The 24,780-nt window shown below is 38.2% G+C and overlaps 1 protein-coding gene across 3 annotated transcripts in view; it reads left to right on the top strand.

Annotated features, from left to right (window-relative positions):
• Nucleotides 1-24,780, top strand: part of MBOAT2 (membrane bound glycerophospholipid O-acyltransferase 2) — a 94,568-nt gene that overhangs the window by 18,263 nt on the left and 51,525 nt on the right. For 2 of the 3 annotated variants that reach the window (XM_005521878.3, XM_088052963.1), the window contains exon 3: nucleotides 2,770-2,847. The exons of the other annotated variant lie outside the window; for it this stretch is intronic. In XM_005521878.3, the coding sequence (XP_005521935.1) occupies nucleotides 2,770-2,847 (78 nt within the window). The remainder of the gene's footprint in view (nucleotides 1-2,769; nucleotides 2,848-24,780) is intronic. 3 annotated transcript variants of the gene reach the window in all.

Genomic DNA, 24,780 nt, shown 5'->3' with positions numbered 1-24,780 from the left:
TTGTAAAAAAGGTGCTTACTTAGCTTTAAGTGTATAAAAGACTTATTTATGCTGACTATTATAGAGAATTACTGAACTAGGAGGAATTAATCAAGCTGTTGTGCAGGTGGGAAGATGTACAGAGTGTGTGTGTGCATCTGTCTCTGCACATGCTGAGTGTGTTGGCCTCCTCATTGGCACATTGCAGATGTCTCCCAACATTAATTGATGTACATTGGTTTTTAATTTCAGGAAATCAGTAACTTTTATTCCTTATATTTACATGCATGATTTACTTTTATATAAAACTCTACTATTCCAATCCATTTCTTAAATATGTGGCCAGGATATTCTGCTTTGAGAGAATGATCTTATCTCAAAGACTTCCAGTCTTAGCACCACAGATAAAGAGGGTGATATGGGAGATAGGAGCTACAATGTGAGGATTTTTTTGAGAGCGTTGTAAGCTTAGAAACACATTCTATATCCACTGCTTTAGAAGCAGGAATCATTAATTGTAACTTGTAATTGGAAAGGGCTACTAATCTATTCGTATATGGTTTTTGGGTCTGGGAGATTTTGGAAAGAAACAACCTCTACTCCCAACAGACATAAATAAAAATTTGTGGAAACTTCTCACTGACAATATGCCCTGGAAAAAAAAAAAGAGATAAATATTCATAAATATGAAAATATTCATACCTAAATCTATTATACTAGCAATTAATTTCTATTTTGCAGTTATGGAGTTAAAAACTATTTTAAAATGAGAAAAAGAACATAACTGAGATGTTGAAAGTACACATTCTTTAAGAAATTGGTACTTCTGTTATATTTCTCCCAGTGCTTTTTCGTTTTGCTTAAGCACATATTATATTAACAGATTTTTTTAGGGTTTTGGTTTTTTTGGTTTGTCTCCCCAAGAAATCAAGTATGCATGCAGGCTACAAGCCCCTGATACATTTTCAGTGACCCTTGGATTGTGCTATAACATGTCTTATAAACATATATAACAAAAAGGAAACTGTTACTGTTTTGTTATATTGTGTTACTAGTAAATGTAGTAACTCATGGATGAGATCATGCAAACTTAAGTGTGGGAAGTAGTTTGAAATTTGCACCCTATTAAGGGCATTTAGTAGTAGTTATGTTGTCATTTTCAATTTCAAGCGTGTTGGTTTTCAGTCACTTTTGTAATACTTGTGATGGTAGTAGAGGAAAGGAGGAGAAGCAAAAATTCCCTTGGCATAATAGCAAATAGCATAAAAGGCCCAGAATATGTACCCTTCATATGTAGTTAAAAATGACTATTTCATGTGGTATTTCAATATATCCCTTTGAATGTTTGAATCAAAGATCAATCATATTGCTATTGTTAACAGCTCTGAAAGAGAAATGTTTTCAGTCACTGTAATCCTGGTATGGTACTCCATGTCAGTCCACACTCTTTTAGGCTTTGATATCTTAGTATCCTCTCTCTGTATAAGAGTTAAACTTCTTAAGTTTTTGCTGTTTCACTAATGCCTGTCTTTGCTACACAGTATTGCTAATACTTGGCAGATAAGAAAAGCAAGTAAATACTTTTTAAATTGACAATTACTATATTAAAATACACATTTGAATTTTAGGTAGTCCTATCTGAAATGAGACTAACTAGAAGTGAAGTATGTGAACATGTACAGATGGGATCTTCCATAAAAAGTCAAGATTTTCAAGATTAATTCATGTCCAAGTGACTTGTTTTGCCTCAGTTCATCATATGTAGGATGAAGGATTTTAGTTGGATAGAACTGGTTTTCTTGTTGAAAGACTTTGAAGTCATTTCCTTATGAGTAGAGAAGGAACGAAATTAGGAAATTGCTGGTGATAAGCTGAAACAAAACAGCATCACTGTAGCAAAATAACAGCTGCTTTTTAGGCTGCTTTTTATGGGGAAAAAAAGTCCCAAATTAGATGAATGTGTCACTTGAGCATATGAAAGTGTGGTTCTGGGGCACTTAAGGTACCAGTATGAAAAAAAAAAAAAAATCAAGTTACTAAAGATCAGCTCTTTTCCCCATTCACTGGCACTGCTTTGATAGCAGTGCTCTGCAGCTTCCTGAAGTGTAACTCCTTCAAAGACCAAAGCAAACTCCCAAAGTAAGGTTGTTGGGATAGCTGTGGGAAACAAACAAGAAGAGCTTAGAGCACCTTTGTGAAATAAATCTGTGGCTTGATGGTGGGTAGGGCTTTTTCATTAGTGTTTTTGTGACCATCATCACCACCATTCCTTAAAAGTTACTGACAGCCTGGGACAAAGAGACTGGCTGGACACAGTCACGGTTTCTCTTGAGTGGGAAATCTTAAAATATTGTGGATACTAAGAAATGGTTGGCCTTATCTGAAATATCTATTGTTGTAAATGGGTAGAAAGATGAGTATGGAAATTAAACTACAGAATTTTAATGTTTTTTACAGTTATTTACTTGGGAAATAATGCCAAATTGGAAGTATTATAAGATGTATTCTTTGTATTTTAAGAACTGGCAACATTTGCAATACCCTTGATTTAGCTGGAGCATTCTAGCTAGGTGTCTAATTTTTGTTCATTACTGCTCTCTGTGATATGCTAAAGGGCGAAGTTCTCAGCAGAAGGAAGGATAGCAGAAAGCCTAAATAGAATAAAAGGGTGTTTTTCATTGGGAGCATTGATGGCTTTAGATTTTGAACATATTTAATTTCACAATAAATGCATGCAATTGATTGTCATTAAAGAAAATGCTTTGAGGGTTTACTTTTTTTTTCCCCTAGGTATGCCTTACATTTTGTTATACAAAGTGGAATTTCCTACTATATCATGATCATAATTGGAGTGGAAAATATGCACAAGTAAGTTTCCATTCTAAAAGTTACTTTCTTTTTCAAGAATGCTACTGTTGAGGTTTGGTTTCTTTTGTAATGGTTCATATATACCATAATTCTAGCTGTATCATAACATCTCAGTATTTGAATTCTCTAACCATGGTTTTATTTTCAGGAGAGAAGATGGCTTGAGAATTTTTGCTAGCTTTTTGGAATATCTAAAGCACATTAAAACAATACCCCACTGAGACAATTTTTGTGTTCTACATATCCTTATTTTTTCATCATTGCTTAATCCTGAGTATTTCTAGGTGTTGACAAAAGACAAATGTAATTTGAAAACAGACAATGCTGGTAGAAGGATGATGTCTAAATGGAAGACAATGTGTGAGAAATTTCTCTAGGTACTAAGTATTTTAATTCCTTTTTTTATATCAGAATGAATGCTGTCTTAGGTTAAGTATCCATTTATAAAACACATATGACAATATTTTAAGTTTGAACGCTTGATTATATTAGCAGTGTCTGAATCCATATAAATCCATATAAATGAAAAACACTTGTTTTTCAGTTCTTAAAAACAGGAAAGACATTTGTTTTATTACTGTATGCCTATGTTTTACTATTCAGCTAGCCTAGAGATCAGAAACAAATTAGGTTCCAACTGTGTTAATTCCTGCATAAATGTTTAGTAACATAGCAAATCCTTGCTTGAATAGATTCCTGAAGTATGTGGGGCTGTTAGAACAGATGCTGGGAGAAGAAACAAAGAGGAAAATTGCTTTACACAGAAAGCATGGGCAGCCTTAGTTAATGATCCTACCTGTTAGACTACTCTGCTGAATTATACTGTGATAGTGAATGTAATTTTATTGTCTTTTGAAATATCCCACGTTAGGTTCTTATCTTCAGGATTTGCTTCAAAGCCGCATGTATTCAAATGGCTGTTGATGTGAGAGAACCTCATTTGGTTGGGTAGCTGGTTTATAGACACAATTTCTTTGATTACAGGTTGTTGTAAAACAACTTGTTCATATAAATTTCTCCTTAGACATTCAACAATGTAAGCTACAACTTATGTTACTTAATACTGTAAAAGAAATTATTAATGCGGTTAAATGCAGCAAAGGGGGAGGTACCAGTCAGGAACACTTCTTTGTCTTTATCATAACACATTCTGTAGGTTTCTCAAAATTGGAAATCCAGCAGTGGTTTACATTCCTAATAGCGTGAGACAGGTAGGCAGATTTCCTGCACTGTGGCAAGGGAACACTAATTCCTGATCCTCCTAATTCATACCAGCTGGTTTAACTGCATGGCCTGATCTGCTGAGAAGTTGGCTCTGCTATACACAGCTGTTACTGCGCAGCTGGGAGGGGAAACCTAGATTTGATTACAGAGCTTATGTTGCTTTGTCACTGTATAAATTAGTCTACCATTGGATAAAACTAAAAAACTCTTCTTTCAGTGGAAGGAAAAAACATAATAGTCATTTATTACTTTTAAATTGTGGACAGTGTGTGGATGCTGTATGAAAAGCTCCAGGAGCCACTTCTAGTAGGTGATACGGGCAAGACTATACAAAGTTTGCTCCCTCCGTTGCTGGAGTATCCCAGAAACGATGATTCCTGTACCTTTCACTAAGGAATGCTTTAGCTACACTTTTCTGTCAGGAAAATGCCACTTACACCTTTCTGTTTGGCAGTCTGAACAGAAACTAATGTGAATTACTCCCGTCCCCACCGAAGTGTTTGTCTTCAGGCTGTGAATGTGTCTCATGGAGCCCGGGGCAGACTGAAGGTTAATTGCTGTATGGTAGAGTGCAGCTGGTACCAGCTGGCCTCAAGACTGGGGAATGTCAATGTTTCAGTGAGGATGTGTGTATATGTACAGCTAATCGTTGTACTTGTATACACCTGCATAGCCCCAGGGTTGGGATTTGCTTTCTGTGTTGTAGAGGGACCCATTGGCTGGCAGTCCTAGTCAGAGGTTACCTGCATTGTTCCATGAGCATCTTAACCTTGGAGTCAAACTTCAAATACCTATATGTGATGTAAATATGGATTCAAGTGGATTTTGTATTGGAAAAGCAATTGTGTATTGTAGAAAATATTTTCGTCTATCACGTAAATACATTCACTGACCTAAGTTTCCTCCTTTTCCCTGCCCTGCTTGCTGTACTGCAGGTTTCATAAATGTGTGGACAGGAAAGACATTATTCCTCTCCTTCCTGTTTTCCCTGCCCTCTAATACAGCTTCTCAGTCTCTCCAGCCTCTCTAAAAATTGCTTGAACAAGTAAGAGACAAGTACATTTTAAAAAATGCTGTCAGTTCAGTTGCTGTGCACTGGTTATACAGGCTTCCTTACCCTCTGAAGAAAGGAGACGTTTTTGATAAACTTTTGCATCCTCCAAAGCACTTTTACCTTTCATGGTAGCTGTTACATCTTCTATTCTGCAGTTCTGTTTTGTTTCGATGGACATACAGTTCTTTGTGCTGTCCCCATGCCCATGTATGTGAGCTGTTTGAACATGGTAATATAAAGAGATACTTGAATTTGAGTAAACAAACTGGTTGTAACTGGTCTGGTAACTGTGGAGGTCCTTCCTGGTCATACCTTTTCTTGAGATTTAGGAATGTTAGTCCTCAATAAGTTCCCTTATGCTCCAAGCTAGAGCCAGGACTGAGGGGAAGGCTCCCCTTTGCCTTCACTCCTTACTGTGGGGTTGAGGAACAGTGGGAGATGTGGCAAAGGAGGTATGGAGGAGATTTGATGGTTTTATCTTAAAAGTCTCAAATTAGAGCCAAATAAGTCTTGATCATTTGAGTAAACTAATTCCCCTGGCATATTAATTGTGGCACTTAATTTGTCAGTCAGGTGTTTAATAATGCTGAATGTCATGATTTTTCTGATGCTTACCTAGAAATCAGTCTTGTATTCTGAAGACTGTGAATGGAAATATTGACTAGCACCAGAAAGTGATTTTCTCTGTGCTGGAGATTTGATGATTATAAAAATAACCATGTAAATGGATGTTTGTCTTCGGTTACTTGAAAAGTAAGTACTTGTTGAAGTTAACAGCTGTGAAGGAATTTCCTAGTAATCCTTGTCAATTTCTTCTAAAAGTATTTGCTCTAAGTAGCTATTACAAGTTCATCCACTCTCATAACTTCCTGTAACAGTCCTGGCTGAGCCTGGCTAGAGCTCAGTGCGTGACTTAAAACAATGAATGTGTAAGTTGAAAAATAACTTGATATATTACCCTTCTTAAAATTGGCATGTTTGAATGGAAAGGCCTTTAATGAGCATATATTTTGTAATTATAGGAATGGAGTGAAAATAGAACTCAAATATTCTTGGTAGGTGTAGTGCCTACCACTTTTTGCTGTACTTTTAAATAAAGATTAAATAAATTAATTTAAACTTGGTTAGTGGGGGTAGGGTGTGTATCCCTACAGAGGTATAAGGAGAAAGAAGGGTAGGAATCATCTTGTGTCTACAGATTTGTAAAGGTTAATACTGAAATAGAGAGGCTGAAAAAGATAATGCATGGGCATTTTTAAAGCGTTGTAGCCTTCTCAGCTGGTTTGGTACAAAAAAGACATGCTGCCTTAATGCACCTAGAAAAAAAATCTGATTATATACCTTTTATTTTCAGGCAGAAGAGTCTAAATCAGTCTTTTTCTTAAATCACCACCTCCCTTTTAAAATTTTATTTTATTTTACACTTGATTGCTGATGTTACTCAAAAGAACAGAGTTCTCAGAAGAACAGGGTTTTTAAATAATGCCATTGGCATATAAAACCTTTTTTTACACTTGAAAACTCAGGTGAAAAAGAAAATGGACTTTTGTAGGAGGTAGCTATACTTTATTGAGTATTGATCTTTAACTGAAGGAGGGTCCTCTTCCTACACTGTGTGTTTGGTTTCTGTAAGCATGTAGTCATTCCAGCCCTATGTTGGAAGGAAGCAGTAGTGTAAAATTGCCTGGGTGTGTTAGAAATCCGTTGGGATGGAGTAGCTTTTTGGCTTGCATATACATTTTATTTTTTTTTATCTTTGTGCTCAAAGTGAAGCTACGCAAAATCAGACAATCAAAAAGTCATGTTTTGGGGCTCTGTGTTTGGTAATCTCTGTAGCATCTATACAGATGATAGCATAGATAGCTGAAGAAGCATACTTCTTCAAGGCACATTACTCTGCCTGTCATGCTGCCAAGCAACTTGACTGTTAGCAAATTAGCTCTGAGTCATGGTATCATTGCTGCATGGTTTATTACCTCAACAAACTATTGATGTCAAATAAATCAGACTCCCTTCAAAATGAAGTGGCAGAATAAATTGTACCTAGAAGAATTCAGTGAAAGCTATGTTCCTCAGCTCCTGGCAAAGACAGCTGCTAATAAGAGTTGATTAAAAATTCTTGTGTGGCATTGACTGAATTGAGCCAGTGGTGTTTGGGATAGAGGGATTACATGCAAGGGTACATGTATTACAGTAAATTTTCTTCTCTAAGAGCATAATTATCCATGTTTTTTGTACTCTTCAGTGAAATTTCTTGCATTTGAGGCAAATTTTACTTGACTAATTATGACAAGCTCAGCAAATAATAATTATATTGTTCTTAGTGGAACTGCTAGCTGTAAGTTAGGCAAATCAGTTTTGCCTGCAGAACTGCAAGTGGTGATGTATAAAGTGTCTGGCTTGGAGCTAAAAGATAATTGATACCAATTCACTGCAAACTGTAAAAATTGTATCTGTGGGGTTTTTTCCTTATTTGGGAGGGGGGATGTAAATAAAAAACATTGATGTTTAAAAAATACAAACATCTTAGTTTTAAAATTCAATGTCTCAATTTAAGATGTTGTTTCATATAGCTTGTAAAGCTTATCAGTTTTGCAGATCAAATGTCTTTACTGGAAGTTAAAGACAAGGTCACAGAATCATAGAACAGCTGTGGAGGGAAGTGTTTCTGACTCCCACCCTACCCTGCCTGTTGAAAGCAGGATCAGCTAGAGCAGGTTGCTCTGTGAAACCTAAGTCTTCCTTAGTACTGTCATGATCCTGAATAGTTTCAGTTGTCATAAGCATGCTAGCCATTTCCTTTTGGTGTCTTGCTTCAATGTCTATTATTGTTTACAATTTATTTGAGGTGACTTCATGCAGCTTAGTTTTCTCATCTGATGATCTGAATTGACACAAAAGCTTTTTATGCTTTAATTTTCCCTCACCCATTAATTGTCCAGTGACTCGATCTTCTCGAGTGTGGCCTGGCTGGCTCAGTGATGAGGTTTCTCCTCACTCGAGTTTTGAGCCAGCATATGTTTGTGGGATTCACTGATTTTCTTCAAGAATTCAAGTCTATAGAGCGAGTAAAGAAATCAGGGGGGGACTCTCTCTCTGGTTTGCATTCCACAGTTTATTTCTGTGAAGGGGAATCCAAAGGACGAGAGACAAAGGATTTGGGGTCTGGGGGGTCTCTTTTAACAGGGTTTCTCGGAGGGTGGGAACATCAGAGAAAGAACCAGTTATTTTTCTCAGTTAGTACATCTTACAAACTTTCTACAAATCAAGGTTACACACGCCAAGATAAAAAATAACAGACACCAACTTCTTCAAATGCCCACAAAGGTGTAGGAGTATTCTCCACAGAGGGGCAGAGGGGGGGAGAGAGGGGGGGCTTGGTTTCCTGGCAACACAGGGGGGAAAGAAAGGGAAGGCAAGGTAAGCATGCCCTCTCAGCTTCCATAGCTCAGAGGCATTCTGGGACAGGAAAAAGTTACAAACTTCCGTGTTGGAAAGAAGGGTTCTCTTCTCCCAACCCCGTGCTTTCCTGGGCTAAAGAAACTTCAAGCAGCTGGAAATGTCAGAGGGGTCCTCTCTTTACTCTGTCCGGCCTCTCGCCGTGAGGCTGAGGAGAGAAACTTCAGTAACCATGGTAACTTGACAGGAGAAAGAGAAGCTGGGGGTGGGGGGAGAATCACAACTAAAAGATGGGAAAAGATACATTTCAGGCTATCAACTACAACAGTCTGGGTTTGGTATTATTAGCTTAAATTGATCAGGTTCATTTCAATTTAAAGTGTAATAAACTAGCTATGCTTGAGACAATTAATTTGATAGGAGGAGACAATGTTAGGCAACAAGTAGTAGTTTGTCTGTCTTTCCATTTTTATATGAGGTAGCATCAATAATAAAAGGAGTTATGAGGGCAGAACACATGAAACAAAGACTATGCCAAGAAAAAGTGTAGAAATCTTCTGTCTTTAAGTCAGCAGAAACAGGTGGAAGCCAGGCTGAGTAATGAAGAAATGTCAGAGGGAATATTTGACACTGCAAGTTGGTTTTACTTGGAATTAACTTCTCAGTTACATTTGAAGATAAATGTTCTTCCAGTTTTCAACCAAGAAATCCCTTATTTTCTTCTTGACAAAGATGGTGAATGATCTTGAGGAGAAGCTGTATGAGAAGTGGCTGAGGTCACTTGGTCTGTTCAGCCTGGAGAAGAGGGGGAACCTCACTGCTGTTACGACTTCCTTGTGAGAGAAGGAGACACCGATCTCTTCTCTGTGGTCACCAGTGATAGGACCCAAGAGAATGGCCTGAAGATGTGTCAGGGAGGGTTAGGCTGGATATTTAGGAGAGTTGTTTCACCCAGAGGATGGTTGGGCACTGGAACAGGCTTCACAGGCAAGTGGTCTCAGCACCAGCCTGACAGAGCTCACAAGGTGTTTGGACAGTGCTCTCAGGCACAGTGTGACACTTGGGGATGGTACTGTGCAGGGCCAGGAGTTAGAACATGTTATCCTTGTGGATCCCTTTCAACTCACCATAATCTGTGATGTTATGAGAAGGTATGCAATGGATTTACTTGTGCTCTCTTCATTATGGGCAAATTTGATTTCTTGCACATAGCCCTCCTGAAAGCAATTTCCTTATGTATTGATTGGCATAGTTTTTAGTTGAAAAGCTGAGTGGTTTAGAACAGTAAATTTCAAATATTCTTTTTAAAAGTTGCATTGAATTATGCTAGAAGAAAGGTGAGTAAATAAAAGATGGAAATCACAGTATGGTTTAAATTTACTGTATAATTTATGGTACCTATCTTAAATCTCAACTTTTGGTGTTCTGTTTTCTGGGAAATTTTAGGTATGTGCTACTTTAACAGGTTTGTTGTGTGTTTACATCTGGTAAGAAGATGTAAACCTTAGACAATGTAGCATGGAGTTAAATCTTCAAAACTGGATAATACTGAAGTAAAAAATACTTAGTATAGCCAAGTGCTAAGCAATTCTTGCAGTCATTACTCATCACAGGCACAACAGGAACTGTGAAGTCAGTAGGCTTGCAAAAGGAAGCTCTGGGTAATTTGGTGTTTGATTACTTAGAGTGAATAATGTGTTTTATTAATAGATCATACCACATGGAGATGCACTATGCATATAAGTAATACACCATTTTAAACAAGAGTCACATGGGTAGCTTTGTTTTTCTTGGTATTCTGCTCTTTCTAGGAGTGTCTGTTTTAAATCCTATATCCTGGGAGCTCTTTAAAAAGTGTCAGGCTTTTCAGCTCATTGGGGTTTCCTCTTTTGCTTCCCTCCACTGTAGTGTCCATTTGTGATACCATGTTTAATATATACTGTCTCATCATCCACGTGCCTAATCACTGTCTTCTGGCTTTGATACTGAGTGCTGGTTTTAGTGGTAGGTATTACTGTTTCTGTAAAAAGCTTTTTGTCTTCAAATAATATTCTCTTTAATGCTTTAAGGTTATCTTGTGAGGTGTAAATGAGGTGGTATGCATACAGTGAGATTAAATAGTAAGATTTTACTATTTCCCTACATAAGCTGTACAGATGTTAGCTAAAATTTGGTAAATGTGTTATAACAAAAGAAAAACCTGTAGAGCCCCCCTGTTTTGTTTTTTTTTTTTCTACAAGATGGGAGGGGGTCTGATTGATCAGTAGTATCCACTTCTCTATAATGGAACAAGAGTCCAGGCTCCTCTGGATCTCTTTCTCTGCATGACCATAGTGCTCTGAAAAGCTGACTGGTAGATGCAGGAGGTACATTATTCTGCAGAGAGAGGACATTCATATAAACCTGTAGTCTTGGAGGTGTTCATTTTCAGTTGTCCTGACTGCAGTAGGTTTGCTAAAGGTTTGCATCAGAAATTCGTATAAGAAGTGTGATAGTGATAACTTGAGTTGTTCGCACAGTAAGTTATATTATGTGATAACAAAATTAACATTTGGTATGCGTGACCATGATGTGGTATATTCTATTACTGTGCCTGAGGTACCTTTCCAGAACGGTGTGAGGGCCTTACTCTACCAAGCTTCTGTCAGAGCTGCGGTCAGAAGCCAATGGCTTCATCAATCCTAGCTGCTGGAGAGCAGAATAACAGCTTTTGCTGTGTTTTATATAAATGCCTGAAGTATCAACATCCATGTCCAGATAGGATATCTTCACACTGAAAAAGCTAAGGCTTTCAGATGTGGGAACAAAACTTGATTCATGGATGGCTTCTGAAAAGTGTGTTTAAAAAAAAGCTTTATTCTGATGTTGGTTTGATGTAAAGTAAATGGCTATGGAGGCTGGTTAGTTTCTCTGGTGTTTTTCCATACTTCCTGTTTGAGCAATTAGTATATGTGACACAATCTGTATAAATAGAAGAAGGGTCTAAATAAAGGAGCCTAAGACATCTAGAAGCAGAATGTTTGGTTTGTTGTGCCAGCTATGTTTTGCTACTCATATAACTACTCAATCCATTTTTCAAAGATCCTGCAAAAGTAATTCCCTTTGCAGTTCTCTCAGGAATATGAAATGATTTTTGCTCATAAACATCATCCTCTTATGATTGAGAATTGAAATACAAGGTACAACACAAACTCAAAACACAAATATCAGATGCTGTCCATCCAGTTCTTATGGTAGAATAAATCCTTTTGCTGGAAGTAGTAAATCCCATATATTTTAGCAGCTAATAATAATGAAATTAGTTAAGTGATGCTTTCTGAAATTGGTAAAATGGGCAGTGGTAGAAGCAATGCCAGTGTTTGCTAATACATCAGTTCCTTACAAGCATCACCACTTTGTGTTTATGAGTAGAAACAATCAAGACATAAAATCACTCTTAATATTTTAAATCTTCTGCTGTAGGTGTTACCCAATGTAAGAACATCCATTATTCAGTATAATTCTTGTAAACTTATTCTTCAGGTCAGCACCGAGAGGCATTTGTTTAAAGTATATTACCCGGATGGTAATGGCCTGCTGTGTGCTTCTGTTCATTGTGAAATGAAGCCATTATTTGTCCATAGTGTGCTTCTCCAGTGTTTCATAATCACATATTGAATTTTCTTTCCTTACTCTGATCTCATAGTGTGAAAATATGTGATCAGTCAGAAAGTAGCTTCTGTTTCTTAATTGTGCCTTTTCTCCATCTTCTGCAAACACATAGGAACATTGTGACACTGTCCAGTTTGTTCTGGATACGCAGCCTCAGTTTTTATGCCACAGGGCATGAACAGTGATGACATATGTTTGAAATGGCATTTGGTCAGGTCACTGCAGAGATACCTGAACAACCTGTATTAGGTCACTTTCTTCTCCTTGGCTGTGAAAATTCTTGCTCTGTTCCTGTCTGCTTCTGTGTGTTAAGAATTGTAGTAGTGATTAACAGGTAACTCATGGAAATTGTGGTTCATTATGCAGTTGAGGGAAGATGGAGTGGGAAAGAGGAGACCAAACAACCCAAAGTGAGTAACTGGTACTTGAATTGCAGACTGTGTATTTATGGTTGTCCTGACCTGTTCTCTTATACTTGAGTAATCAGACATTGTAGTTGGGTAACTAAAGCAGACAATCCTTGAACTATCAGTGTGCTCAGTTAAGGGTTCTCTGTTAAAGGGAATCTTTTGCAAATGGAAATGTTGATTCATTTTGCCAGAGAAGTTCAGAATACCTTATCTCTGAGAGGCTGAGAGATTCCAGAATAGGACTCCTGCCAGATGGATTCTGGTTGGTGGATGCTTTAGATGCCAAGAGGTCTCAGGAGGCAGAGGGAGAAAATGGATGGTAGCCTCAGTTCAGCCAGACAGTTCCTGTTAAAGGCTCAGCAATGAGCTTTTCCCTGTAGCAACTGATTTCTTAGTCTGCTCTGTCAGCATCTGATTTTCTAATGGGAAATTAATGAGTTTGGGGCTCTGGGATTGACTCATATAGGACCAAGTCCTGGTTTTATGATGTGCATTTTCTGAGATAATCTCTTTTATTAATTCTAAGTCTTTACAGAATTTGACATTGGTTGAAGTTGGAAGGAACCTCCCAGAGATCACCTTCCTGTTCAAGCAGGGGCAACCTAGACCCAGTTGTCCCAAACTATGTCCAGATGGCTTTTGAGTATCTCTAAGGAGGGCAAGTTCACAGTGTCCTGGGGAGTTCTGGCAGTGTTTCCTGCTGTTTGGAGAGCACCTGTGTTTCAGTTTGTGCATATTGCTTCTGGGCACGCTACTGTCACTGGGCACCATGGAAAAGAGCCTGGCTCCATCCTCTCTGTGTAGCCTCCCTCCAGGTATTTACACACATTGGTGAGATCTCCCTGAGCCTTCCTCAGGCTGAACACTCCCAGCTCTCTCAGCCTTTCTGTATAAGAAGAATGCTCTAGTCCCTTATCTTAGTGGCCCTTTATTGGTTTCTCTCCAGTATGTCCTTGCCTTGTACTGAAAACACAGCACTGGACCTGACATTCCTTGTGGCCTCACCCACTGTCCAGTAGAGAAGATGGGTCTCCATCCTTGACCTGCTGGCAGTGCTTTGCCTAATGCAGCCTGGAATGCCATTAGTCTTTGTGGTAAGAGCATGCAGCTGGCTGCTGTATGGAATAGACTGTTTTCTAAGTACAAGGAACATTTCTTCTGGAAATCAAACATGAGGGTGTTTTTCTTTAAGAAAAGCTATTTAGCTACTTTATTTTACCAGCTTCAAAAAAATCCCAATTTGCTTTTACAAAAGTGCTTCTAGCCATGTTATTTGTTTGCCTGTTTTCTTTATTTAAGGCTATAATGGTTTATTTTAATTTTATTTATTTAAAATTATTTATTATTTATTTATTTATTTAAAATTTATTTTAATTTTATCTTTTTTAATTATAAATAATATAATTTTTAATTATAAAGCAATACCTGAAGACATTTGGAGATTTCCGTAGATCAGGTCTCTGTTTTAGTATTGATGAGGTTAAAGAGTTATGGTCAGTGGCTCAGTGCCCTAGTGGAGACCTGTGATGGGTGGTGTCCCTCAGAGGTCATTACTGGGACCAGTGCTAAGGGATTGAGTGCACTCTCAGAAAGTTTACCAAAGATATCAAACTATGGTGCAACCAACAGCGCTGCAGGGAGGGAGTGCCGTTCAGAGGGACTGGACAGGCTTGAGAGGTGGGCCTGTGCAGAGGTTCAACTAGGACAAATGCAAGGGGACAGTACACCTGGGTTAGGGTAATCCCAAGCAAGTACAGGCTGGGTGGAGAGCAGATGGAGAGTAGCCTTGAGGAGGGTTTGGGTGTTGTGTGATGAGATGCTTAGTGTGAGCTGGCAATGTGCACTTTCAGCCCAGAAAGCCCATCCTGGGCTGCATCACAAGAAACATGGCCAGCAGGTCAAGGAGTCGATTCTCCTGTGGGACCCTACCTGGAGTGCTGTGTTCAGATCTGGGGTCCCCAGCATAAGGATATCAGACTGTTGGAGTGAGTCCAGAGGAGGACTGTGAAGATGATCAGAAGGCTGGAGGACTTCTTCTGTGAAGACAGGCTGAGAGAGATGAAGCTGTTCAGCCTGGAGAGGGGATGACTTCAGAGAGACTTTACAGCACCTTCCGGTACCTCAAGGGGGCCAGCAAAAGCACAGGAGAGGGCCTGTTCACAAGGGCATGTAATGACAGGACAAGAAGGAATGGCTTTAAACTGAAAGAGTAGATGAGATATAAGAAAGAAATACTTCCCTGAAAGGGTGATGAGGTCCTGGAACCAGAGAAGTTGTGGATGCCTCATCCCCAAAAGTCTTCAAGCCCAGGCTGGATGGAGCCCTGAGCAACCTAGCCTAGTGAAAAATGCTCATGGGCAGGGGGGTTGGAACTAGGTGATCCTTATGGCGACTTCTAATCCAAGCCATTCTGTGGTCCTATGAATTGTTTTTCCACAATTCAGTCCCTTTCTGGTTCCTTTTGATTCTTAAAAATGGAAGAGCGTGATGGGCTAAATGTGATCAGTTTAATCTTATTTTTTCCAATCCCTTAATGAATAGAAGGTAATGCTGTGCTTGTGCATTTGAAATTGGCTGAATGGTTCAATCACCTTGGGCATAAATTTGACTTTTTTAAAGAGTCATTGGAAGCTGAGTGAAGAGGGTACTATCATTCGAAATCTGTGATGTTTTCAAAGCCTCTCCTTTCTTGTGGACTTGATGTGTCCTGCAGGCCAAACTTTGCCATTCTTTTGTACAGTCAGGATTCCATTTTGGTAGCTGGACCTTGTATTTCCATTCTGAGTACGTGCTAATGGTTGTATTCTTGTGAACTGGTGCAACTCCTTGCTGTTTTCCTTCTGCCTGTGTCTCTTGCCTTGACGGAGAAACTGTGTTGTGCCATGATCTTTTGTGTGTGAACTACCATACCTATCCATGCTTTTCAATTTGAAGGGTGTGATAATTTTTTCATTTTTTTCTTTTTAATTTGAATTGGTGATATTTATCTTTTGTACTGCATGCTCTTGTGTTTTTCTGTATCTGCTCAAGTCTGGACATAGCCTAGCCTTTTCAGCTTCAGATAGAAAAAATTTTCTGTATGTCTCTTCCAGGATATTTATTAGAGAGACTGCTACTTCCAAATTATTTTTATGCTCCTGTTATTTTCCAAGGGATTAACTACTCTCTCAAATACAGGATGCTGTCACAGCATCTATCAGAATCTCATTTCCTTTAGGGATCTTTTAAAAGATCATTTTGAGATAATCTTTCTTGGTAGGGTATTTTGATTGGAAAAAAAACCCCAGACAAACAAATAACCAAAACCAAAGGAAAACCAAAAAAACTCCAACCAATAAACCTCACTCTAGAACTAAGCCCCAAACAAACAACAACAAAATGCAGATCCTTGGGCATTTATTGTTGTTTTAGAGTCTGACATAGTTCAGTATTCTAAATTCTAAGAAGAGGGAAGGACAGCATGAAAAACAAGTTGGGAACAGGACCTCTGAGTTCATTTATGTAGGGACTTTGGTAGGTGTTACTATTTTCTACCAATATAGTTGTGAGGGTTTTTTTTTAAAAGTCTTTGCGTCATGCTTTCTGACTAAATCTTGGGGGAAGGGGTGATTTAATTTCTTGAAGGGAACTAGTAACTTTACCCTTTAAACATCATAGGTTGTTTATTTGGCTGCAGTAATGAGAGATGTTGTATTATTCATGAAATGTCAATCTTCGTGCTGCTTGAACTAGATAAATATAATGAAATGTGATTTCCAGATATTGCATAAATAGAGATCCAAATCCATAGAAAACATATCTAGATAGTAAGAGAGCATTTCTGTTTCACTGGAACACAAAGCTGTCCAAAATACAGGGTGCAGAAAGTCTACTGACCAACTACTAGTGCGTAAGTCACCATTTAAATGAAACAAGTATGCACCTTCCTTTTAGACAAGCTTAGACTTTTAGAAAGAGATTGATTCCTCAGGATCTGTTGGTATGAAAATGTTAATTGAAAATTGAAGGTTTTTTTCTGAACTGGAGACTATCAAAAGTATTTTCAAGTTAATATGGGGAGCTGTTTGTAGTTTTGGTTTTGTTTTCTCCTTATAAAAGCAAAGGAAGTTTCTGTATTTGTTATACTGTGGTTTTGATTTTTATGCCCTTTGGTAGACTAGTTATACTACGAAGAAACCAGCAGAAATAAGGAATAGACTAGAAACAGTATTCCACTTCTTTCTACACTGTCTTCTCTGAGTTGCTGGAAAGGAGAAAACAATAAGACTTTTGTCAACAAATTAACACTTCTGGAAGTGCCTTTCTGATGGAAGAAACCTTCATCTATTTTCATGCTTGTCTGTCTTCCTGTTTCTTTCTTTTGCTCATCAGGGCATGTCTTGTGAGAATCAATGTGTGGGTGCAGTTCTGCTGCAAAGTCCAAGATTTCTTCCTGAGGAGGAGAGACAAAGCTTCTCATGCATTGTAACTCAGGTTCTTAATCCACAACTACTCTAAACCTATCCCCAAGGTATATATGCAAGATTGGGTTTTTTAAATGAAAATTTTAGGAATAACTTGTCTTCCAGTGGATTGCTGTTTATGTAGCTTTTGGCCACGAGCTTTGTATCACCATTTGGGATAGTGCTGCATGATACTAGAGTTCTGTTACTAGGTTTGCATCTTGCTCATTTTTTTCCCCTTTTATGGAAGTTAAGAAATCCACTATTCTAAGCATAGTCTTTGGATTTCTGCATTTCTTCAGAGATTCTGTCTGCTTTCTTGCAGTCCCTGCTTTCCCAAAGGAATTAATAAGAAGTGCTACATCTGGCTTTTCAAGGAGACAAGCATGTAGAGTAAAGGCAATACATAAAGAAGGGAAAAAGTATGGGTGAGAACTTCAGCTCAGTTAAATTTTTTACACTTTTTTTTTTCCTTTCAATTATGTGTTCTGTGACTGATTGCAAACAAGTTTAATAGACAAAATATTTGAACAATCTGTAAATTAGAAAAAGATGTTGTAGATTACCTCTCTCTTAGCAGACAGGCTTCTGGATTTACTGGTGCTAAAGCTCATCCTCACTTGAAAATATTTGTTTGCATTGATCAGGAGATAAGGGAGGTACAGACTGCCCGCCCTCGCAGCATAGCTGATCTCGTAATCAGAGTTTAACATATGGAATGTGTTCAAATCCAAGTACATGACTATAATGTGAAATCTTTTCGGCAAATGTAACCTTGGTTTGACAAGATTGGAAGCATTTAAAAGAACTTTGAGTAGTACTAGAATGGTATGACACAAAAACAGCTCCCGTGGGTGTTCCTGTACTGGAGTTTGTCTTGCCAGATCATCAGTATCTTGACTGGCTCCCACAGCTGTTTTTCCTGCGTATTGCATCTGATCTCTTAACAGATTTAATTTATAAATACTTTAAATACAGATGTCTCTTTATCTATGTACTGGAAAATTTTTTAGGTAGGCTCCTTTTCTCATTTTGAAAAATATTTATTTGACAAACAAAATCCAATATAGAATACTGGAAAATTTTTTAGGTAGGCTCCTTTTCTCATTTTGAAAAATATTTATTTGACAAACAAAATCCAATATAGAATTCTGGAAATGAAGGCTGAAAAGGGTTTGAGAGTTTATCTGGACCTCTGATCAAAGTCAGTTGATTTTATTTAAATTTTCATTATCTTTAAAAATAATTTAAGAATTCTGCAAAGTTTCTGGTCTTGTTTGGCAGTCTGTACAGGTGCTTAACTATGCTTGTGGTTAGGTTGTCCCAGAAATTAGCCCAAATTAGCCTAGAAATTAGCCTAAATAATTTGTAGTTTGAGCCCCTTTCATTTGTGTAGGGAAGTGTATTTCCCTTGTGTTTGCAGGAATCTTCTACTTACATTGCCTTCTTTCAGTCCAGTAAAGCCTGAACAAGTCTATTTAAATCTCTCTTTAGGTTGTGTTTTCAAGGCCTCTTTCCTTTTTTTTGTGTAGATGCTTTTGGAATTCTTCCAGTTGTTCTATGTCCTTTGGAGATGTGCTTCTCAAAACAGGTTGTGGTATTTGTAATGCTAAGCAGAGTAAAAGGCTTATTCTGTCTGTTAGCAGTGCTGTTACTTTCAATGGATCCTTTCCTGCTCTAATGCTGCCTAATAGTTGGTTTCTATTACAGATTTTTATGGCTGATTATCTACAGCCAAAATTGTGCTTTGCACATAACTTAATTCAGCTCTATTTGAGGCTTTTAAACCTTTCTTAATTTTATATTTTTTCCCAAGGTTTTCTGATCAACTGAGTGTTTGCAATTTTTATAATGTAATGTCTACTTGAAGATTTAATTAGTGTACATACTATTACCAAAATATTTAAATATTTCCTGTTGTTTTTGTAAGTTTGAGTTAGTGGAGTAATATCTGATACATCCTTATGATTTGATGGTATTTCATCAGTATGTTTTTTTGTGCACTTTGGATTTGGGTTGGTACTCTCCAGCAGCCCACATGTTAGGATTAAGACAGGCTGACTGGCTGTGTAGGCATAACTTTAACCACAGCCAGTAACTAAGTACCATGCAGTACTAATAAAAAGGGAGACAAAGAAATAAAACTGTAGAGAAACAAGTTATGCATGGTACAATTGCACATCACCCACTGACTGATGTCCAGCCTGTCCCTTAGCTGTGGCTGGTCCCTGGAGCCAGTTCCTCCCAGTTTCTATCCTAAGCATGGTGCTCTGTGGTATGGAATATCCCTTTGACTAGTTTGTCACCTGCCCAGGCTATGTTCTCTCCTGGCTTCTTGTGCACCTCCTCACTGGCAGAGCATGAGATGCTGCAAAGTCCTTGACTTGGAGTAAGCAGTGCTCAGCACCAACTAAAACTTCAGTGTGTTATCAACATTATTCTCATTAAATCCAAAGCACAGCACTGTGCCAGCTACTAGGAGGAAAATTAACTTTGTCCCAGCTGTTCCTCACACTGGCTGTGCTAAGAATAGGTTTGATCATGGATGGCAGTCATGTTTGTGAGGCAGGCCACATCTGCTAGTTGCAGTCATATAATCAAGTCATACTTGTTCTGGACAAGCTTCTGATTCAGTTGTGTTGCTCTGTTTACCTTCTAGGTGTTTATAAATGCATACTGTGTAAAAAGCCAACAAAAAAAGTCCTTTTTAGTACTTGATTTCAAGTTCAAGGATCTATGATTTTCTGAATTCCCCTTTCTGCTTTTAAAGACCATGTTCTAAAGAAATGTAGCCTTTTTTTTTCCAGTTTCAAGGAAATCTTACCCATGCTCAATTTTCCTCAGTGGATAATTATTAAATATGACTAAGCATCATTTAGCTTAATATCTTTATAGAGTTTATTTGTGTTTTGATTTGTCAACTCCTACTTCTCTAGATTGTCTCTGAACCTTATCTTTGATTTGCTTTTTGAAATTGTCCATACTGCCTTTATGATTTACAGGCTGTTTGATTTGCATGTTTTTGAATGCATTGTGGCTATTAAAAGGAAAGATGCCTCAAAAGCAGATTCTTGTGAATTGTTCTGAGGGTTTAGGCATTTGTTGGAGAGAAAGGGCTGCTGTCAATTGTCATCTTCTGTTAGGAAGCTAGTAGAAATAAGTTGTTTCTGGGTGAAAATGTAGTAACTACACATCTCACACATCTCGATTATGGTTATTCATGATTTGAAAAAGACACTAATAACCATAGAATCATAGAATGGTTGAGGTTAGAAGGAGGCAGCCTGGTCCAATCCCACTGCTCAAGCCAGACCACCCAGAGCATATTGCCCAAATGGCTTTTGAGTACCTCAGAGGAGGGAAGACCATAAGCTCTCTGGACAACCTGTGCCTGGGCTCATGAGTAACAAAATATTTCTTGCTGTTGACACAGCACCTTCTGTCTTCCAGTTTGTGTCCATTGCCTGTGGTCCTGTCACTTAGAACAACTGTAAAGAGCCTAGCTCCATCCTCATTATACTCTCCCTTCAGGAATTTCTATACATTGATGGAGTCACCCTGAACCTCCTTGTCCCCAGGCTGAACAGTCCCAGCTCTCTCAGCTTTTCCCCACAGGAGAGAAAGCCCAGTCCCTTCGTTATCTTTGTGGCCTTTGGGACTCTCTCCACTATGTCCATGTTTCCCTCTTGCTGAGGAGGCTAGAACTGCCCCAGCTATTCCATGTATGGCCTCACTGTGCAGTGCTGTATAGGGAGTGTGTGCCACCTCCCTTGAATTGCTGGCAGCACTTCGCAGGGTTTGGCTGAATGAGGCAGTTAATACTGTTTTGAAGAATTTCTGAACTAACAACAAAGAATAAATGGACAAAGATGACAGGCTTGGTTCAACACTGAAAAAGCCAACAATACATACCTCAGTGGAGGCTGTTCAATTGTACGTGCAACATGGTGGCTCGAAATTAGGAATGGGATCTGTATGTCATGGACAACCTCCAGGAGAAGCCTTGTAAAGCAAACTATGGAGAAAAACAGGGAGGCCGTATTGTAGTTGCATGGATAGAGGATGTGGTGTAATTCTGAGCCCAGTATCAAGGACTTTTTCACATGGAGTACTGCACATTTACTGCGGATTTGGAGAAGATAAATTAACAAAAAAAACAATAGGTATGGAAGATTCAGGTGAGGCATTGTGGATGTCTGAGTTGGCTATCTTGAAGAGGAAGTTAATTAAAAGAGATGTAACATCATTACCTGCCTAAAGCTGTTGGCCTGCATAGGAGAAACTGCATTTTTCTTGTACCACAGTGGGGGGAGGAGACTGGGAAGGGATCTGTGATGGAAACCTGGATTTCATCTTCCTATTGCTGAGAAAAACAGGAGTTATGATTATTCTGTTCAACAAGACTACTCATTTCTGAAAATAATTATTTTTGTTCATGGCAGTCTTTTGCCCTAAGCATGTACCTACTTTTACGGATATACCTAGTTCTAGCTATGAATGAGATGCATATGAAGATCACAGAAAAGTAAGCTTATTAATTTTTCCCTCAGGAGGAATGTAAATTCAAATTGCCTTTAAAATTCCCCTTTCAAAAGGGGCAGGCATTAGCTTCTATCTCAGCTCATAGTGGAAATATAGGTTTTAATTTTCTGGAGCTGGGGCTAAGACTAGAAAAATGTCAAAAAGGGCTTCAGTATCCTTAGTAAAGAGAAAGTATTCTGGAAGGTTTGTAAATGCCCCCTGTCAGGATCTGTTTTAGTTATTTTGGTTTCCTACTGTAAAGAGCAAAGATAAAGTCTTCTGGAGATAGATTTTTTTTTTTTTTTTTTTTTTTTAAAGGGAGATTTTTTAGTTCATCTTGGCTTCTGATGTAGCACAGACATATTTCCATGGTTAAACCAGTAGGTTGTTTAATTAAATGTATTTCAAAATCAAGATTGGATGCATTTGTGGAAGATTCCAAGAGTCAGGAAATGTTTTCCATTAAACTGTATTCTGATAATCACTTTTATTGATTCTAATCTGAGTGTTTTTGAGCTGTATTCCTGGCATTATTTCTTGTTATGCCTGCCTGGTTTTTGCATTTTTACTGAGTGTCCTAATGGAACTCTCATTCTTTCACTATGAAAGTAACATTTGTCTTCGAACCAGGTATTTTCTAATCTGAGCTACTGTGCCATGTGGTTCTCACAATTGCTTCTGCTGTATCTGTTCTGACAAGGGTACTGTCTTAAGCAAGCCATGGGTTTAATCCTTTCTGTAAAACCTAAAAATTGCTTAAGAAGTATTAAAATCAATAGCAGCGAACAAAAGGGTCAACAAATTATGCCTAACAAAAGAAGGCCAGATAGATTATGCCTAGTTTCTTCTTTTGAAGACAAGGATAGGTGGAGGTAAGAATTGTTTCTTCTTATGAGAGCTTGCTTTTAGGGGTTACGGACAGTTATGGAGTAACTGCTGAAGTGTGGCAAAAGGAGAGTTGCAGAGGAAGCTGCAGATGGCCCAGGGCTCATTGAGGGGATGCAAGGCTCTGGTGAGGAACTGGAAACAGGCAACCAGTTCTCAGAGGAGACAGGGAAAGCTTCTGAGGGACTGGGGTGGTTGAGCAGAGTCTGCCACTGTTCAGAAAATACTGGACTTGGCTGGAAGTATGGGTCTGTCTGCCAAGGACACAATGAACAAAGGGAGGGATGTGCTTTTTGTTCTGACTGCCCTACTTGTGCTCAGATTTTTCTGTTAGGAATTTAAGCTCCTAGTTCTTGTTCTAGTAAAGTGTGTGTTGTTTTGTTTTATTGTGTGTCATGTTCCCCCTTTTTGTGTATGTTCTCCCCTCCCCCCCTCCCCTCACATTTTAAAAGCTTTTAAAACAATTCTCAAAAACTGCATAAAGAGGAAAGGGATGTGAGAATCCAGACACGTAATTTTAAAACTGGGGCTAACTCAGGGTGCTTTGCTAAAGTCCTGTCCTTCTCTGCCTAAGCAGTTTGGGTCATTCACATGTGGAGGCTTTTTTACTGAAGTTTTCCCACAGCAAATCATAGTGACTATTGGTACATATGGTTATTAAAGTAAATTATTTTTTTGATACCTCTCTTCTAAGATTTTGTCTGAAAACTGTCATTTTGCAGCTATTTATTGCAAATTATCTTCACAAAAGCTTGATGTTTTTAATAAAAATGCTCATTTTTTCTACAATCTCTGCCACCTATACTAAAAGTTGAGATGGCATATTTGTTCTTATACTTACAGGCATCTGCAACTTAAAAATGTGTATTTGGGAGTAAATAGTTTTGTAGCTAGAGGGGCAAGAGGTATCTGACTTAACTGTGATGCTTACAGTGCAACAGAGTCTGCTATTTAAATTAATATTTTAGGAATTACAAGTTTGTGTAGGAGGTACATGTTGCTACTATTAAGTTAAAATATTGGGATTTTAGAGTGAGAGCCTTTTGTACAATTCCATAAATTCAGCGATCATTTATAGCTTGCTGTATGGAGATATATAGATACTGTACAGATGAAACTATGTGCAAAAGTATAATGATTGCATTTATCCCATGTGGCAACATCTCGGTTGTGCTCCAGTATTCATTGCTGCAATGTAATTTCTTTCAGTAGGGTTTGCTTCACCCTGCCTCCGCAGCATTCTTCTGTGCAACTCTCCCTCTTGCAAGTCCTAGGAAGGAAATGGATTGTTTGAAGAAAATTAACTTGTTTTGGGACAAAGAGCTGTTGAACACTTTTGTTTTATATTTGGAATGCACATATATTGCAATGTGATGGAAAGCTTTAATAAAAGAAATTGCTTATTTTCTTCCTCATTTTATCTTAAAAATTAACAATTAATAAACTGTTAACAGTTAAATAAACTGAATAAATTCATAGAATGAGGTACATCAAAGTCTCTGACTCAGCCGCCTGCTCAAAGCAGGGTCAGTGGTGGAGACAGATGAGGTTACTCAGGACTTTGTCCTATTGGGTCTGGATAACCATTGTCATCATATGCTTTCTCCTTCAAGCTGATCATCACCTAGGAGTAGATCTACATAAGGTCGAGGTGGACCTTGAGAACAAAAACCTACCCAGTTCCTCATCACATTTAATTCACATTGAATTAAAATTACCTGCATTACCACTTCATAAAACACCTCTGAGGCTAGCAAGACAAAGCTGTGGGCAGTTGAACAGCAGTTCTAATTGTCTGAGGCTACCCTCTCTGCCTTGTAAACCTGTTCTCGTGGTTTTGCAGGGAGCCAGTGTGATTGGGCCAAGATGAATAACTATGCCTTTGGATTAAAATCTTTGTTCCTTTATTCTTGCAGTTGTAGATTTTATAGGAGATATGTGTTTTCACTTTTTTGTACATCATTGCATTCACAGACTTTATTGGTTCACTGTTGAAATAATTTGAGAAAATCAGTCATTGCAGAAGTGCAGCTTGTCTGTGTACTGTTAAAATAATCAGTTTAGGCTAGAGATGTGCTAATATGTTCATAGTCTCCTAAAATACCTTATCTGGCAAAGACACAAATAATTTAGGGAAGCACTGCTGTTTTTTTTGGTCGTGTCACTGATCCTAATTTATTAACAGCTGAAGGCTAACCTATGTACTGCTTTCAATTATAATCAAAATATCTAATCTGTGTGGTAGAGCTTCATATAGACTGAAAATACTTGAATAAGTCATCAACTGAAAGGTTTAAGACTACTGTGTTCAGTTATTAAGTATATAACTCTCTATGAATTGTGACAG

The sequence above is a fragment of the Pseudopodoces humilis genome, chromosome 3, assembly GCF_049639895.1.
Source record: "Pseudopodoces humilis isolate 2021_Gansu_Grassland_sample_001 chromosome 3, ASM4963989v1, whole genome shotgun sequence".
Classification (NCBI taxonomy): Eukaryota; Metazoa; Chordata; class Aves; order Passeriformes; family Paridae; genus Pseudopodoces; species Pseudopodoces humilis.
Note: the sequence above shows the minus strand (reverse complement) of the source record. Positions and strands in the feature narration are given on the sequence as shown.